Source organism: Xiphophorus hellerii, chromosome 14, assembly GCF_003331165.1.
Source record: "Xiphophorus hellerii strain 12219 chromosome 14, Xiphophorus_hellerii-4.1, whole genome shotgun sequence".
In the NCBI taxonomy this organism is placed as follows: domain Eukaryota; kingdom Metazoa; phylum Chordata; class Actinopteri; order Cyprinodontiformes; family Poeciliidae; genus Xiphophorus; species Xiphophorus hellerii.
This window is the reverse complement of record NC_045685.1, coordinates 7640896-7659907: the sequence shown is the minus strand read 5'-3', so window position 1 is coordinate 7659907 and position 19012 is coordinate 7640896. Positions and strand designations below refer to the sequence as shown.

Genomic DNA, 19012 nt, shown 5'->3' with positions numbered 1-19012 from the left:
GTTTGTAATAATTCTAGCGTGGATATTTTCTATCCGCTCGCCTTTGTGTTCTGAAAAATGGCTAATCAGATTGCCTTTCAGGCACATTGGTGTTTGTACCTCTCACCTACTGTGCAGGTTAGATGAAGCCAAAGAGCTTCACACAGCCAGGAAAAAGTGAGAATTAGATGCTTTGGCAAAGATTTTCATGTATCCACCGGTTTAATATGGGGGGCTGGTTACCCCTGCTGACAGGTGGCTGGGTCCCAGCTACACAGCACTGACTCAGTGAGATGGAGACACATTAATCCAGACACTCGAGATCTGTATTTCATCAAAAAAAAAAAAAAAACAGAAAGCTTTCTAGATGTGAGGCAACAGTATCGCAGCGGTGGACTCAGACAAATTCTCTTCAAATTCTTACAGCAATCAGTTTTCTATTATGTGGCGAGTCAGCCAGGAGGAAAACACAACAAAACAATCAAGATACAGTTGAATTGACCCAAGGTTTAAAGTTATTTTTGTACGACTGAACCACTTCATCTAAATCTGCTTCCATTTTGAACCAGAAATCAACCACTTCATACCCATCTATGTCACAACTTTAACAGTTTGCTTTTGTCGGTTGCTAAATAAAAGATACAAAAATCTCACATGCAGTAAAATGTTGGTTGAGTTTGGATTATTTGAGGTTGTTATTTTTGTTACTGATTGTGTTCCATACAGTTCATTTCTTTGTTGATAGCTATTGTGTTGTGTTTTATCAGATATTTATTTTTACTGTTAGTCTATAGTTTTTGTTTCAGTATGAACCTTAAGGATCGTTTAATCTATTGTTTCAAAATTTGCTAAATGCCTTTTGCTTCAATAAGGGTCTTCCATATTTCAAGAGTTAGTTTAAGTTTTATAAAATCTTCAGGATAGTATACAAATATAGAGATTAGTGTTGCACGATATGTCGGCACTAACATCGATATCAGTCGATATGAGTAATTTTTTGACAAATCATTATTGACCTGATCACTAAAACTGGGCCAATTTTAACAACCAATATTTATTTCCATCTTGTTGCCGTCCGTTTCTGGTCATTTCTTTCTAAAGGTGACAAAACAGTAGAGAAATATATATAAAATTGGTAAATATCAGTGATCGGCCATAACAGCAACATTAATATCGAATACCCATATCGGCCCAAATGTTCATATCGGTGCCTCCCTCATAGAAATTATGACATGGATAGTGTTTGAGCCATTTTAATGATTTTTATTTACACAGTTCATCAAAAATACTTAATTACCATAAGAATTACAGTGATACAGTACGGTATAAGTAAGGATATAAAACAAGCAGCTTCACACAAGCTCTTAAAGTTTGACATTATAGAAATAAAAACATGTGAAATTCTTCTTTATTCATATTATTTCGAGGCATTCAGGGTGTCCAGACATGCTAAAAGGGTTTTCTGTTTTTTACCCTACAATATTTTTGTTTTATGACAAACTGGATATAACAGGACGAGATACTGTTCTCGTCAAACCTGATCTGATCTCATAGTCTCGTAACACAAGACACACGTGCTCGTTATCCGTCTCTTACAATACATATATCACTTTGCCTGAGAGTGGCCGCTGCAGAGTCCAGCCTGTCAGTCAGATCAGAGCGATGTCGGAGCGAATTGAAGACTTCGACATCAGTCTGAGCCTTAAAAAAAGGTGGGACTCAACAGGGGCTGTGGATGCAAAGAACCAAGAGCATGATTTATGGAGGTTACTGCTCCAAAGATGAGTCCCTCAGAAAGCACACATATGATGGAGAAGCTGTAGATTTTGTGGATGCATGACTAATTGTGGGCTAAAATATCAAATGGGGCCGCCGTTAAGCCGGGAGGCTGCTCGAAATTCTCTCAGATCACTTATTCATTCTGCCAGATTTCAGGAAACGTGGCGCTGCTGAATTATGAGAGCGATCTGTTAAAATGTAGATTTGACAGTCGGTTTCTAACAGATACCCTCAGTCCATCATTCAGGCATCTGAAATATTATTTTTCTACTCATCCAAAGGCAGAGGCTGGACAGACATTTCATTTATTTATGAATGAAATGTGGGACGTTGTAAAAGATGTAAACAGAGTTGGACTACAGAACTCTTTACAGCACCACCTTGATCTGGTGTTTATTATATTTAAACAAAGACTTGCATTTGTTTCATTAAATTATTGCATTATAATACAAATTATTGCATTATAATACAAATAACAAATTGGTTATAGAGTAGACCACAATAACAGTACTCTCATTTTAAAAAATATGACTGAGAGGATAATTGAGTCCTTAATTATTATACTTTCACCTATATAAACAACTAGTTTATTCAACTGGTATCATTAATTTGCAAGTTTTGATTTAAAACCAATTATTAGGTAATAATAATTATCCACCAAGTTATGCATATTTTGGACAATTTTTAAAATTCAGAATGTCAGTGGTGAGTGAGTCAGGACACAATCCCACTGATAATGTGGACCACATAATAATGACAAAATGGTGTGTGTACTGTCACTGCAATTTAAAGTTCTATAGTTCACCAACAAAATCCATGGCGCTAATTTAATTCTATTTAAACAGTATTGGACTGGACTTGGCACAGACAAATGCCTGGTCTCAAATGACTTAGATTTGAACAAAAAAAAAGAAGCCTTTCAATTTCAACATTACAAATAATTTTTTAAAACATATCTGCATGCTTGTGTGACTCATTGTAAGAAGATTACCTCAATTCTTGCGCGTTTCAGCTCTTTTTAGCTAACTGTTAGCTTATTATTCAACTAATTTCCACACTTATGGTTTATTTTTGGGCTTTCAGTACCAGAGGGACCCTAAAATCTTGCCCTACATTACTGCATTTCTTCTACTTCTAAATCGTATTATCTTTGGACAGATATCACCTCTCAGGTCAAGTTAGGAAAAGTTAGCAACTAGCAGATTAGCTGGTTGCTTTTTTTTGTGTGTGACAGAAACCAGATTAATTGGCATCAATAGCGCCAATACTGAATTAAACAAACAACTCAGTAGTCACTATCATGACACTAATGAATAATAGCATTGGGTTTTGTGTGCTTAATTTTAAAACAGACAAATGTTTGCTAACATGTTAGCTAAAGCGGCTTAATGCAACAAAAGGTAAAAAAAATATTAGTTACATGAATCTAAATACCACAGATGACCAAATTTGGTTCGTTTCCTCAAACTTGCTATGCAGTGTAAATGGTATCTCCAGAATTAGCTAAAACACACTGGCTTTAAACTGGACCCTAAAACTAAACCAGACCCTCTCATGCTTCTAAAGGGGCAGTATTATGTAAAACTGACTTTGTTTGAGCTTTACCTCATGCTGTAATGTGATTTCCTTATCATAAACATACGAACTGCGCATCTGAAATGCTGAGCTCATTATACGAGCTACTTCTCAGAGCAACGCTGGTAAAAACGCTGTTAAAGGGTTAATGGAGGAACGACGTCGCGACGACTTAATGAAGTGTACTGGAGTTTCAGAAAGAGCAGAAGTTTTAAAGAGACAGTGGCACAATTTCAAGGCGTTAAATTGGGAAGCAAAATTTCTTTTAAGTCACATTTGACTCAACAGCATTTTATTACAACTGAAGTTCAGTTACTTCGTTATGCTATAAAGTGGCACTATGTGTCTGAAAAACACAAAATACTGCCCCTTTAAAGGAAGTAAAAAAATACCAGCAACTCAGAATCCTGTACATTTTCAACATCGTGAACTGCTCTGGAAGTTAAACATAAAAAAATAGGTATAAAATTCAAAGGGTTTCTTTGACTAGAGGTCAGGAGGCCAACTTGAAGTACTGAATGAAGACTGTCACATTTTATTTTCTGGATCTCCATCTCTGTAACAAATACTTGGCTTAGCACACAGTGAATATAGCTATGCTGTTAATCACAGGCATATTTAGTGTCATTCTGATTACCTTGGCATCACTTGAATTAATGTAGCCCCAGGCAAGCCTCTCTGTCAAAGGCCCCAACGTCAACTTCATAAATCTCAATTTGCACTTTTGTGTGATTTAGTAAGTACACTTTTCACAAAAAAAACTCAGTTTCTCCAACTACAGCCACCCCCTGGGTGGTGAGCCACATCCCCCTACCACCTTCACCGTTCCTCTGTTCTCACGAACAAAGCAAATTAAAATGTACAATTAGAAAAAAAGCATGTTAATAACTCCCAGGATCTAATTACGACTTGACGTCTTCACACCATCACTGCCAGAGCCTCAGACTCCGGGCCGACTATGACGGGCTGGCAGCAGCCGATGCACACGTATCTGAGGATCCACAGGTAGACGGTGCCAGACAAGGTGACAGTCAGGGCCAGGAGCAAGAGGCTGACGAGGCTCTGAGGGCTGAGCAAGATGTCGGAGGAGGTAGAGGAGTCCTCAGAGGGATTCTGGGCTACAGGAAGAAAGAGACAGAGGGAAAGAGAAAGAGGAAAGAAAACAACCCGACTTATGAGGGGGGAAAAAGCCATGGAAGAATCAGAAATCTGTGTGAAGGAAGGTGTGAAGGTGTGAGATGATAATAGAAGCTGCCTGTGCTAGGACAGACACAGAAACAAGGTGAAAGAGAGACTTGGCGTTTGAACCAGAAGAGAAAGAAAACGCAAATACCTCCCTCTAGTGGCATTTAGATGGTACAAAAAGCCCTGACAAGCATCATGTGGAGTATAGAAGCCCAATTTTTCTCAGCCGTTTATTACTTTTACGGTTCGTTAACCCGGTGAACTTACCGTCAGGCAACACAAAAAGATGTTTGAAACGAAGCTGAGGGACTCAGAGTCAGGTTGTTCTATAGTGACAAACCGAACACTAACCTCTAGTGGAGTGTAGCATCAGCAGCAAACAGGTGATAAACCTTCCAGATGCAGCCATCCTCATGCTGTACTGGGTCTGTTGGGAATTCACGGCACATTTGGGAGAAATGAGATGAACTGACTGAACAATTATGCACAGTATGAAAGTCGGTTTAGTCTCTATTTGTCCTTTAAAATGCCAGATATACCGTATGTTTAACTATATTGTTATATGTGGAATGGTCCGTCAGTGGCAGTGCTATTTTAGAATCTAGCATTGCAGCTTGATTCAACTCATAATGTCAATTTCTTTATTTTGAAGGAGAACACATACCATACATTCATAACCATACAAATATGGCACTATGCCAATAATCCAGGGTACCCTGGAGGTTCGTTTTCATCGGCAATCCAGCATATAAATAAAACAAGACAACCTCAGTTGCACTGACTTAAAAACAGTAGCAGTAGAACACATATGTCTTTGACATGTGATGAAGATGCTGCTTGAATTTATCACGTCCCAAAAAATCCATGGTAACCTAACTTAGCTGAACATCAACTGTGTTATAGTATCTGATTTGTACAAAACTTACCTAAAGCTGCGTATTTTCATACGCAACAGAAACTCAAGCCAGTTATGCAAGACTGTGAGGGGATTATACTTAAAGGCTCCTAGATACTCTGATTGACATAAAAGAGAAAAATGTTTTCTTATTTTATAGGAACTATTAGGGGTGCCAACTATGGGTGGGAAATATGGACTTAAAAGTTTCATTACAATATTTTATTAGTGATTTTATTTTGGGTGTAACTGTATAACAGTGACAGCGAGACAAAACAATACCGCTCTTGAAAAACACTCCTATTTGTAATCCACTTATTTAGCACACCAGTCATATAAAGAAGGGTCATTTGTATATAGGCCTGTCACGATAAACAATAAATCGATTAATCGCACGATAAATTAAAACTATCGACCTCATTTCAATTATCGCTTTATAGTTTCTTCCGGCCTTTTTCTCTTTCTGTTGATGACACTGAATGAAAAAAGGCTCGCTTTCCACTGACCCTCCCTTCCTCATTTCCTTAGTGTAAAGCCCAGCGCACACTATCTTATCCTGCACGATCTTAGAGCTGTCAGCCGATTGTCGGCCCATTTTCAAAACCTGACAGACCACACATTAGCCGACAGAAATCCTAGGTATAACGGTTCCATCGGGTTCGGTCCTGCCGTGTGGTGTCCAACAATGGGCACAAAATAATGGCTACAAGTTCAGTGAACTAATTTTAAAACCAGGCATTAATCAATGCTTTACAACAATCTACCTGCAATGCATGTGGCTAGTGTCAGCGTAAAGTCCTGACTGAATGAAAATCATTATAACCTATTTACGTCACGTTAACGAAGAACAGCTGAAAAGTTACCGGGTTTATCAACTGCAGTAGCGATTTCGCTCCAACTCCTCCCCTTGTCATTTCTATATTCTTTGCATGTTGAATAAACATTAATGTTGTTTCCACATATCTCCAATGTCCGCTGGACTTCGGGTTGCGCCGTATCAGCTGTTTGGGATTCCCCGACGTAATTTCCCCTCAGAAAGCGCGGAGGAGAATCCATGCTTTCTGATTGGCTGCCTGTCACATTGAACAAGGTGCGTTAAAGCGCCCAGTTGGGGAAAAACCCTGATTTAGATCAGAGCGGCCATGAAGATCTACCACACCAAATACTACAGGATGATCGGTTAAGAAATCGCAAGCGACAATCTTAGAAAGGCCGACATTCTAAGATTGTTGTAAGGGGAAAAATAGGCGCAAAAAAACCGTGTAGTGTGAACTATTGCATCAGGTAGTCGATGTGCCAATTTTCTCTATTTACATCTAATTATTACTGAAGGGCAACATGATATACAGACTTCATAATCTGCACTCTTTTGATTGAATGAAGTATTTATTTACACTTTGGCTTTATGTTGTTTAGTTTTTATTCAAGTACATTTTTTGTTAATGGAGACTGAGAATCCATTTTATTTTTGTTTTTGGTTGTTTTGTTTATTTTGTTTATCAGTTCCAGTGTTAAGAGTTCTTTTGAAAATAAAGTGTATCTATCTTTGGCAGGAAATCGCATGCATTATTACATCATTTCCATTAAATCAGTGTAAAAAGGTCTTCAGACAATATTATCGTTTATCGCAATAATTTTTGAGACAATTAATCGCTGAGCAAAATTTGCTATCGTGACAGGCCTAGTTGTATCACTAAGCTGCACACAGTGACTGCATTTAATCTTGTTCTCAAACTTATTGATTCTCTCAATGAACTAACAGTGGTGAAAATACAACGTAGACATTTTTGAGGTGTCTGGAGAGATCTTAAATATCATCAATTGGAATTTATCGTGAGAATAATAACTCAAAATTCTTAACATAATAAGAAATACATCGCGATTAATAGACATACGATAAATGCCCAACAGTAGTGCCAACAGGGATTTTGTCAAATTAAAGATACATTTATCTAAAAAGGAGAAGAAGAAGAAAAGCTAAGTAGCATAAACACAATAAAAGTAGAAAATGTTAGTGTTGTTTACACACCTTCATCAAGGATGTCCAGACAGACTGAATTGTACTCAATAATTGATGCCTGTTTGTGTTTTACAAAAAAGAGTTCAACAACAACTCTCAGCACTGAAATTTGTTAAAATCCCTCTTTGGATGAAGTTCATAAAATATAGCTATACAACACACATAAAAAGAAATCACGACAATACTTTCTTTTCCGAGGCAATAGCCAAACGAAGTCTCCGCTCTCCACGTGCAATTCAAACTAAATAAGTGTAATTACATTGCTGGACAAGATAGATACTAAATCAATACGTGGTCTTTCGGTGAAAAACAAGAACAAAAACAAACCCAAAACAAAACAGGAATTTTAGTTGCGTTTTTAACTCACAGCAGAACACGTGAAGGCTCTGTCCTCTGAAGCCGACATCCCTCCGAGGTGCAACAGCACTTCCATCACAAAGACGAGCAAATGTGCAGACTGCGCTTTTCCCCCTGCGAGAAGTGAAGAAAACCCCGCTCACCCGGAAGAGTCTCCAGCCCACCAGCAGCTCTGACAATAATTATCTCCCTTCAGCTGGTGAATTAGCGGTTGTCTCTGGTCTCGGACATCAGGCGAAAGCCTCCCGCCTTCGCTCTGCCTGCTTCCGCCGCGCACTGATGTTGGTCAGCGTCGCTTCGCAGCGGCGAGACGAAATTAATCAATAGCACATGGAGTCAAAGCGGGACGTGGATGTGAAGCGAGAAGTGACTGCACATCTATACACGCACACACACACGCACACAGGCTGTTGGATTGTTTTTGTTTTTTTACCCTCCCACTGGAGAAAACGGGGGAGGACGCAACGCACAGCATATGGAGGCTGCTTCAAAAGACAAGCGTCATTATTATTCGGTAACAATTCTTCAGGCAAGCAATTAAACCACACACCGCGTGGCGCCCTCTAGTGGCTTAAAGCACAAATGCTTTGTATTAATTACAGTAATTATGTGCGTCTCTTATCCTTAAATAACCGGCATCCGCAACCATTGCTGTAATGTTCTCGGTAGCATGATATGATGAGTCAGTTTTAGCAGATTTCTTAGAGCTAGAAACCTTGTAAATCTTGACAGAACGAAAAATAATTTACATTTAACTTCTACGTTATTTCCCCCCCCCCCCCCCCCCCCCCCCAAATCAGATAAATTTTTTTTTATAGCTTTTCTTATACAAAAAGAGCCTTTAGAGAGGAGCCAAGCCCCTCGAAAACAAAAACATTTTATTATCATAAAGAGCATGTCTGATGGGATTATGTCAATTAGGATGGAGTGAGCACTCTTACATTGCCTGAATATCCTCTATTACAGAAATGTAGGTGACATTTGTCAAAGGGTGGGTTTCTCTTCATCTACCAAAACAAAGTCTTTTGTAGGAAAGGCTTTATGCTCCAGGATTGTAAAAATAATTTAAGGTTTTTAAGTTAAGGAGCAACACAAAACTGAAGGACCAGGAGTCAACACATCACTTTCCCCCAAGCTGTAACAATGATCTCCAGTGGTAAGTCATCTACCAGATAATCACTGTGACTGCAAGTTGTTTTTTTTTTTGTTTTTTGTTTTTTTTGCAACAACTAAGTTCCTCAGACAAGACAATCAATGTCGTTGGCAATGGTTTTAACTAATTACATGTTTTCCGTGAGTACTAAATATTTTGTGTTGTCTGTGGATCAGGTTCTTCAACAACCAATCTCTCTAAACCTTCCCCCATTTACCTATGTTAGCTTCAGTTCTTTTTCTCAGTGTCTGAGCCAAATGAATGAGTGATTAGACATAAATATGAGGTCTTATCTGGGTTTTGACAGGAGTTTAAGAAAATCAGTTCAAATTAGTCAATGAACCTGAACAGCAAATGAACTTGGGGGTCACTGTGAAACCCCCACACAATCAAATTAAAGTCTTTTTTTACAGCCTATTTCCAGAGAGTAAGGTTTTTAAAACTGTGTTTCTACGTTGTAGAAAACATAAGCAACATGTCTGCTTCTTTGTTTAATACAAATGCAGCACAGTTAATCAATGTAAGGTGTATTGATGACACAGTTGTGAAGAGAAATGGAAATGCTGGATTAGAGTGGATCAGATCAGAAGCCAATGTTTTAGCTTTTTTAAATTACAGCTCAAAGACATTTTCTGATTTCACTTAGTACAGCTAATGATTGTGTTTGGATGAACACTGAAACATTTTGTACGCTTGAAATTGTCGACATAAAGCACTTTTAAGTCCCTTGGTAGGGTACCGGTTTGCTATGTCTCCTGTTGGTGTTTTTCTTCTAACAGTTAAAGAGCTCCTTATCTTTTAAGTTTCCAACTACATATCAATTTAGAAATCCCATTCAGTCGCGTGAATGAACTGTCTTTTGTATCTAACCTTCAACGAGTCAACAAATCTGGCAAAAAAAAAGAAGAAAAAGTTGATTTCATTTAAGGAAGACATTTACAGGCTTATGACTCTGTGCAACATAGATGGCATCTGATACATGACACAAAAGAACACGCTCCACAAAGGAAGCATTATTCTTTCACACTGATTAAAGAAATTATACCGCCTTTCAGCGCTTAGGTAGAGAAACAAAAGGAAATAGAACCATTAAGAAAGAAAGATCTCAGACGCTGCTGCTTTTAACACTCACCCATTAGAGGACTGACTCCGAAGCTCCCAGCTGCTGACACATGCAGCAGGATGTGGGAAACGAAAAGCTGGAGCTCACGGAAAATACGGAGAAACATCTGAGATGGAAAATGTCATTTAAAGGAGAGATTTCCCAGACGATGACATTTAACCTCGTGAAAAGTGGCGAAAAAGAGCCGGAAAGGGGGGCCTTTCATTAGCGTCCAGGATACAAGTCGTCTTCACAGAGAAGGCCAAACATCCACACCTGAACAAAGAGCGACGTGTCCCGTTTGCAGACCGTCACCCGGAGAGACGGTGACTGATAACGACAGAAAATGGAGAACCTAAGACTGATCCGGCAAATCCTAGTTTGTCAAATTCTAAAAGAATCTGGAGGACTATCAGGAAATAGAGCTATTACAGCCAGAGAGCTTTCAGTGTTTTTTTCTTTACCAGCTTTCTACATTTAGAAACTGAAATTATTTAGATTCTTCTTTGCAAATTACCTCAGTCAGACCGGATACAGAGGATATTTAAAGAGCAACATTCGAGGATTGGAACGGATTCTAATGTTAGATTTAGGAATTGGTCATTTTATCACACAGATACGCCTTGAGCCAAGAGTCTGCAACCTTTAGAAGCCAAATAGCTGTTTTTGCCCTCAGTCCAACAAAATAAAACTTATTTAGAGTTGCAAATGTTATGTAAGCTTTTGTGAAAAGGCAACTTGAATATCTACTGTGGGGAATTTGTGGTCATTTTTAAAGGAATTTACAAAAAGAGGATTGATACTTTTTTTTATGATACTTGTATTATTCTTTTGTGGAAGTTTAATGCAATGTTTATTCCAAAACTGCTCAAATCTGCATTTGCTATGTCTGTATTTTTAAAAAGTTGCTGATTCGGCCAAATTAAGAGCCATTGTGGAAGGTTTCCTCCTAGCATCGCCATGTGTTTAGGTCTCATTGCTTCCGAAGACGTGTGCTCTGGGTGGTAGTTAATTTATGCATCATTAAAGAAAAGAAAGGAAAAGATTTTCTGTTCCAGGACAAAAACAACAGGCATCATTAAAACAGAAAGTTTGTGCTTTTACGCAGACAGAACAGAGTAAAACATGACAGAGTTTTGTCTAATAATTAACTGATGTAAAATATAAATAAATCACTCCAAAATACACAGAGAAATTAGCTTCCAGAGACAAACATTTAGGACAATTAAAAAATGCTTTGTAAGAAAAGACTTTAAGACAGGAGAGAGAAAAGTCTCACAACTGCTGATGTGCTTTTAACAATCATCTTTCTGAGAAGAATGCTGCCCTCGTGCCTCATTTTGTCTCAAAACTCTTTCCCAACACAGCAGCCACATGAAAATGCTTTTGAAGTTACTGAAGTCAGTCTTAAATTGGTCTTAAAAAAAACATACAATACCCAGTTTGTTAAAAAAAAAAAGAGAGAGAGAGAGACTTGGAGGAAAAGCAAAAATGTCAGAAAACATCTCCAATAGAGTTTTCCAAAAAACCGTCAGAGAGTTAGGGAAACTTCTAAATGTTAGAAAGTGGAAGACTTGAAGTCATCGCTCCATGATATTAGTGGATCTGCATCAGTCGCTGGCTCCGGGTCTGGGTTTGGTGGAGGTGCACCCGGCGCAGCCGTTGAGTCCCTTCTCCTTGGCGCTGTGGTCGAAACGAGGCAGAACGATGACTCCGCCGTCGGACTCGCTTGGAGCGGCGTCACGCGACGCTTTCTCCTCCTCCGCAGACGTGATCGCTTTAACCAAACACGTGATGGCACTGTCGATGTTGGTGTCATCCTGGAGACAGAGGTTAAAGGTTCAAGAAAAGGATGGTGATAATAACAGAGCTAAGAATAAGTATTTGTACCCCTACTGTATATTTTGGCTTTTGTGTTTTTGGCAATTTAAAAATTTTAAGAAGGAAAGGCTGATTTTCTTTATTAAATTGTTAGCTGTAGACACGCTGAAACGTGACGTCATGCGTCATACGTCAAGATCCAGCAAAAAAGTTGCTCGCAGACGATGAGTACCATTTGGTTTTAGCTGTCAAGTTGTTGACATAACGAGCTAAATCTCAAATGTAGGCTTATGTATAAAAAAGTGAGAAGAGATTTGCTATTGTCAACCCTATCACTACTTGAAAACAAGTTTATCACATTTCATCAGTCAGTAAAAACTTTTAATAAAAAAGAAATAGCAAGGGAGAGAGAAGTAGGTCAGTTATGCTAGCATGACTTTGACAACATTAGCATGTAGATGTGCTGCAGAATTTTGGCTCAGTTTAAAAAAATAAGGCCACCCACTCAACTCATTTAAGACTCGCTCGGCTCCTTGGTTACTTATCTAAATGGACTGGGAAGCTGTAAACCTGTTAGCTACAGAAAGGTGCCACCAAATCATCACCAAAGGTGAGGCAACTCAGTGCTGAGTTGTTTTTGAGACTTTTAGTTCTGCTTTGTGGTCAAAAACCAGCTAGTTTTAGTTAAAATGTAGTTTGCCTGATTTCCCTATTTAGTGTCTACTGCTCTGTTTTTGAAAATCCGATTACAACCTCTTTAAAAACCAGCAGTGTGAATTTCAAATGATGCATTTCACTGACACCAACGTGCTGCTATGTTATGTTTTCTAGCCCAGAAAAGATTGCTGATTTTGAATAATATACATATATTTTCTACTATGAGCTTCTTGTGCATAAGAAAATTGGAAAATGTTTTCAGCATTAAGACAACACTTCAGTCATGCAGAGGCAGCTGAAGCAAGAAAATGTTTTGGAAGCTACTGCCTAAAAGTGGTTGGCTATGAAATGAAGTGATGTTAATGTGAGCAAAGATTGCGGTTAATTTACAGTCCCTCCTCAGAGACATGAAGAAGTGCAAATATTATGTCAGTACGAAAATAACAGTCCACCTTAGCAGATGTTTCGAACCAGCCAACAAAGCCGTGGTCTTGGGAGAACTTCTCCAGCTTTGGAAGTTTGGGACACAGACCGAGTTGACGTTGGTCACACTTATTGGCTAGCAGAACGGCTGGAACGGGCTTCCCATTGCTCAGAGTGACCTATCAGAACGGAGGAGACATGAAGTGAAAATGATTTTTTTTTTAAATGAACTAAACCGAGCCCTGGATCTTTAAAGGCTATCAGTCAGTAAAATTAAGAGTCCACAAGGACCATGGCTGTGGTCCTGCTATCGGCCGGGCTTTAAAAGGTCAGCAGCGTTAAAAAAAAAAAAAAAAAAAAAGTTGTTTCTGCTGCCCCCAAGTGGAAAGAAAAACATACTACAGGTTTAAGGCAGACTAGTTCTCAAATGTTTCTTAACATCATAAAGACATGCGGTAGTTTTAAAAATCATCATTTAAGCTCACCTATAACTATAAAAATGTTTGACTTTCTGTGAAGTTTTTTTTCTTGACAAACTGAATTGAAGTGAATAGTAAACAGATTTTTGCAATTTAAAGTTATTTGGTCAGCTTCAGCAGCTCTTTCCTTCAGCTTTTTCCTTAGGTGGTTTGTAAAACTTACTTTTGAGTCCAGGTCTCGTTTCCACTTCAGGACAGCCTGAAACGTGGCCAACCTGGTCATGTCGAAGACAACAAGGGCCCCCAATGCTTCTCTGTAGTACACACGGGTCATGTTCCCATAGCGTTCTTGTCCTGTCAGGGAGAGACAGGGCTGACAAAAATCAGGCTCTGTTGATGCAGATGCTCTACCAAACCAATGTCTGATATCAATGTAATCAAAATCTATTAGCCTTTTTTTTTTTTTTTAGATTTTAGCCTTTCTTTTTCCTCTTCTGCTATGGCTTTGTACATTGGTATAAAATTTGGACACTTGGGTTTGTTCCTACATTGACATCCAGCTCACTGTTGCTTCCTGTGAGTCTTTACCTTCCAAATTTGAAAGGTCAAGTTTTTATAAAGTAAAAGCTCATACAGGTCTGTCAAAGAATCAGTTTATGTATGCTTAACTCTCCCCTCCTCTTGAATGTACAATTTTTCTCCAGAAGTATCTGCATTATGGCTGCATGGTGGATGCAGTTGGCAGTACTGTTGGGTCGAGGCAAGAAAGTCCTGTGTTTGAATTACACTCGAAGGTCTTTCTGCATTGAGTTTGCATGTTATCCCCGTGCATTGATGGCTCGTCAACCTGGCCAAGTTGTAAAAGTTTAGGTTGAAAGGTCTTATAAAGTTACCAGCTCTTATTTTTGAAGGCTTTATTGGCCCCAGTGGCTTTTATTGGAGATTGGTCAAAGAAGAAAGTAGGCTGTGAGAGAAGAGAAAGACGTGCGGCAAAGATCATTGGGCTGGACGATAGCATCAAGAAGACCTATTCAACCCCAACACCTGAAAAGTTAGGAGTTCTCACTGCAGTCTTTAGTCCACCTTCTTAACACTGGGATCCCCATCCCAGTCTGCCATTCTACTGGTGTGATCCCAGTGCTCAATGGGAAACTGAAGATATGCATCAATCTTAACGGTTCTACAACGTCTAGAGTCTTCAGCATCTCACTTCCCTACGTTGAACATCCTTACAGTTTCCATCAGGGTGTGTAATAAATGCAGTATATAGATCATCTCTGGCTTTTCAATGTCACCAACGAAAGCAGGGCCATTGCAGGTTGTTTATTTAGAAACAAACTTGCTCTGTAGCCCCAAAACAGAGGGGTAGCAGAGGGGACATTTTTTCATTTCGCATCAAATCTCATCACAACAAATGTCTGTTGTGATGGTAGAGGGGAGGAGTTAATAAAATCTACCCTGAACCAGAGTCCTGGAGAATTTTGGTGAAGTGGTTCAACTTTCCATGTTGTGTTTCCTCTCATCGATTTTTCTAACAAGACAAACAAGAGAAACTGTCTTCATACTTTACTGATGTACCAGAAATGTCAAAGACACAGATATAATTTCTGTCTTGTCCTGTCAGGGAGATATCTTTCTGAAGTCTAAAATAAGTCTTTGTAATGCTGCATAATGTATAAAAACTCCTGAATGCAGCATGATGGAGCCCTGGCTCCTAGATCCCCTTGTTGCCAAAGCAATGCAACATAAGCAGAATACGTATTTTGATATCTTTTTCTTAAGCCTCTGTGTTGAGCTTCAATCAGACATGACGGATATTTTTTGTAGAACTGGTCCAGCTCTACTACCCACTTCAGGGCGTGAAATGAGGTCAAAGGCTCATTTCTACTTCCCATTTCCTTTTGCTTGTTGTTGTTAATTCAGAACCAAATTCACAACATGAATTTCTGAGTTGTCAAACAGTTTACTAGAAACTTCTTAAGGCCAGCATTTCGTACACAGCTAATACTCTCAGAGCCAAGGAAGTAGCTCTGTTGTCTTATCTAGAGATAATGGGATTTTGTCTTTTTTTTGCTCTGTTCATGAACATCACTTTTGAATTACTGCCCCTTTCGGCTTTGGTGAAGCTATGTTTAAGTGTTCCTGTTCTCTAGAACAGGAACTGCTTCTACTGTTTTTCACACCACTGACTTACCATGAATACATAAAAAACCCATCAGACCTACTTATAGAACGATGCATGCATCATTGTTGAATGTTACACACCCACACACACACCCACGCACACACACACCAACACACACAATGCATAAATAAGTCTTGTCCAAGTTACTAACTTCCTCCACATGATCTTAATACAGAGGTGAATCAGCAAGATACACTTACACAGACACACACACCCCCTTGACAATTATACACACATGACTAGACTGTGTCTGACAGCAGCTAAACAGAGCTAATTTAACTCGTTTATACTGTTTTCAGTCTTTATGCTAAGCTAACAAGCTAGCAGAAACAAATCCACCAATAATTTGAATAAATATCAGCAGTGTTCACTTCAGTGAGAACATTGAACTGAACAATGCAGGGTTGTTGTGTGTTATTATTATTATTTTTTTTTTTTACCTAAAAACTCAAACAGATAGCTCAACCATTTAGCTGCTAACAGCCTGTTAGGGATGCACTAAAATGGAAATTTGACCCAGTATCGACATACGATGTTAATGTTGCTGTTATGGTCAATAACCCATATACATATTTCCCTGCCCTTTTCACACAGAGAAACAATTATTGCATTGCTGACATTACCTGCCTTTCTAATGATCACATAAATGCACAATTTGACATTTGGAATATAAATTCCCTTAATGGAAACAACGCAACTTTGATAAAAACTTTTCAATAAAAGCTTTTGGCGCTAAGATAAAGTGGTTTTTGTGACCGTATAGAAATTGGTTTGTTTCTCTAAACTGCAATGGAGACACGGCTCACATGATCAATAACCGGATGTTGCAGCTGGACCAAGCGACAAAGAAGAAGACGACAGGAAGTAGTTGGAGGATGTTTGGCGTGGAATGTTTTATAATGACTTATCGCGTGTGCAAACTTATTCGCCTGATGCAACAACCAACTATTACAGAGCACGCAACTACTCTAGCTCGTCACTGCCGGCACAAAGTCTTCTTGTGTCACCTCAACTAAACGTCTTCATGCAAATGACAGCTCCTATCAGCTGGAACCTGACCTGGCAGCCAAGCCAACAGGATGTGCATGTAGCTCAGCGAGAGCATGCTAATGAGTGAGGGAAGACAGTTGTGAGGACAGCAGCGACACAGTTCCCAACAGGGTAATTGCCTGCAGGAGGAGGAGACATGCTGGATTCATTATCTGAACACAGGAGGCTTTTAACTTCACGTACATTAGCAGAAATGGTGGCTCACCACATGTTCTTGGTGCTAATGTGTCACATAATGCCCCATCACTGTTGGATGTGTCAGCAAGATTCAGCCAACCAGGGTGAGAACGCAGTTAGAGCAATATGATTACTAGGTGTTAACGGGGGAGCACTGTATATTTTCTATGTGCATAAGACAATTTAATCACACAATCAAGCAACTATCTAATCTCCAGATGTTCTAAAAACACTGTATAACTCAACCATGACTTAAAAGAAACTTGACTTGACAAAATCAATTTGTCAAGCACACTCACACTGAAACCTCCGGGCAATCAAAAACTAAGATTTTTAGTTTGTTTTTTGGGGGGTGGGGGGATAACTCTATGCAAAAAGACTGGTTGAGGTCTGAACACAGGTTCTTGAAGGCAACACTTCACAAATATGTAAGTATTGGCCTACAGCCTAATTAATATAAATATGCATCTGGCAATTTGTCAAATTCCAAAACAATTACAGTGATTTTATGTGTTTTTCAGCATACCTGAGCACAGCTTCTATTAAAAATGTATAGAAGAGTGGAAGAATGGGGCGACTCGCCAGAAAATGTAATAAGCCGCCATTCCACTAAGCATAAAACTTGCGCAAATTTAAATTACCAAAATAAATTTGGTCAATGGAAACACGTTTAAAACAACAACACAAAGCGCATTCTTTTATAAAAAAAAGTGTTCACACCAGGACAAGGTGCTTTTTCAGCCATATCGACATAGGTGTATTTCGCAAAACCGCAATAGAAACACGTTTCTAAACACACGTGATCAACACCCGGATGTTACTACTGGCGAAAACCAAGATGACGACAGGAAGTGGTTGGAGGCTGATGGTTTGTTTTTGTTTTTGTTTTCGGACAATGTTCAGCTGCTTCTGCCAGAACTCGCACAGCACGGTTCATAAAAAGTTGCGTGTGGAACATTTTGAATCCACAGCTCTTTTGTAAAATGGCCGACTAGCAGCCGCTCTCAAAGGGCTTTTTCTCCAACGCCTATGTCTCCTTTGATGGATGGATGATTATACCCATGACTGAATCATGAATAGTAATAATGTAGCTGTTTACATCCCTGCCATGACTTTTTAAATAACTTATCGAGTTAACCTTATTATGTGATTTTTAATTTAATTTCTCATTTAACGGAAACACCGCAATTGCGAAATTATTAGCAGAATATTGAGCAAAAGAATTTGCACACACTTGTCCTGAAACAATCAGCTCGTGTTCCACCACGCTGCCTTATTTGACCTGTGAGCCATATTGGTAAACAACTCTCAAAGTCTCAAGATGCTCGTCTCTCAGTTTCCCCTCTCAAAGTCAAGAGAAGCCGCGATAGCAGATTATTTCCTGCTCACAGTGTTTGCGGTATCCGACCCGATAACGTCTGAACGTTACGTCAACACTATTGAGCGTTCAACGACCAGGAGGAGAAACCGCAGCTGATCCTTGAGGTTTATCAGCCGGTATAATCAGGGGAAACTTTTTTTTTTTTTTTTTTTTTTTTTTTACTCACCAGCGATGTCCCACAGCTGCAGCCGCACCACCGTCTTGTGATCCCAGTTGAGCACTTTGAGGGCAAAGTCCACCCCGATGGTGGCCCTGTAGTGCTGGGAGTACACCTGGTGGACGTACCGCTTTATGATGGACGTCTTGCCCACACCCAGGTCGCCGATGACCAGCACCTTCACCAGGCGCTCCTGCTGCATCGCGAGAGGGACGGGATGATGAGTCCAATTAGAGATTCCGGCGCGAGACGATCCGAAGTCATGCATTCACTGATTATCCACTAATATTTGGGCTATAAGATTCCCCCAACCTTTAGATACATGGAAATAAAGTGTGAATATTTAGAGCTTTCCATTAAAAATAATAAAAAAAGATGCTATAGAGGCATTCTTGTTCCTGTAGACGCAGAAAAAAAATCGCAAAGGAAGAATTTTTAAGTCTTCAGAGTTGTTGTTTTTGTCCCGTTCAGTTCCTTTAAAACGTCCCAAGAGGTTAAAAGACTTGGGCCGGACTACCGTAGCCCAAAGTTCGCGCCTCTGAGACAAGAAACGACCAGGAGTAGTTGTGCGTCGTCGGGCCTGAGGTCAGTGAGCGCTCCGCTCCGCTCCGCCTGCAGCCCCGGTCCGCCTTTCGGCCCCGCTCAGATGGGAGGACGCTGCGGTGACAGACCCGGCTGTCAGAGCTCTGTGCGGGGA

General features: G+C 39.5%; 1 protein-coding gene across 3 annotated transcripts; it reads right to left on the bottom strand.

The window, feature by feature from the left end:
* Positions 1-1216: 1216 nt before the first annotated feature.
* On the bottom strand, positions 1217-19012 carry LOC116732695 (ras-related protein Rab-38). 3 transcript variants are annotated; one of them, XR_004341861.1, is made up of 6 exons: positions 18325-19012; positions 13589-13719; positions 12976-13125; positions 10076-11865; positions 4870-4945; positions 1217-4451 (listed from the first exon to the last, which is right to left on the bottom strand). XR_004341861.1 is itself a non-coding variant. In XM_032583022.1 (4 exons), exons 1-4 carry the CDS (start codon positions 18581-18583, stop codon positions 11656-11658), a joined length of 750 nt encoding a protein of 249 aa, XP_032438913.1. In that variant the 5' UTR covers positions 18584-19012; the 3' UTR covers positions 9843-11655. The 3 variants fall into 3 exon arrangements, 1 of the variants encoding a protein (XP_032438913.1); XR_004341860.1 differs by having other exon boundaries at positions 1217-4945; XM_032583022.1 differs by lacking the exons at positions 1217-4451; positions 4870-4945 and having other exon boundaries at positions 9843-11865.

Coding starts and splice junctions, on each gene's coding strand:
- LOC116732695 (XM_032583022.1), bottom strand. CDS start 18,583: ATGCATGACTTCGGATCGTCTCGCGCCGGAATCTCTAATTGGACTCAT. Junction 13,126..13,588: donor AACGAGACCTGGACTCAAAA/GTAAGTTTTACA, acceptor CCGTTCTGATAG/GTCACTCTGAGCAATGGGAA. Junction 11,866..12,975: donor GGTTCGAAACATCTGCTAAG/GTGGACTGTTAT, acceptor CTCTGTCTCCAG/GATGACACCAACATCGACAG.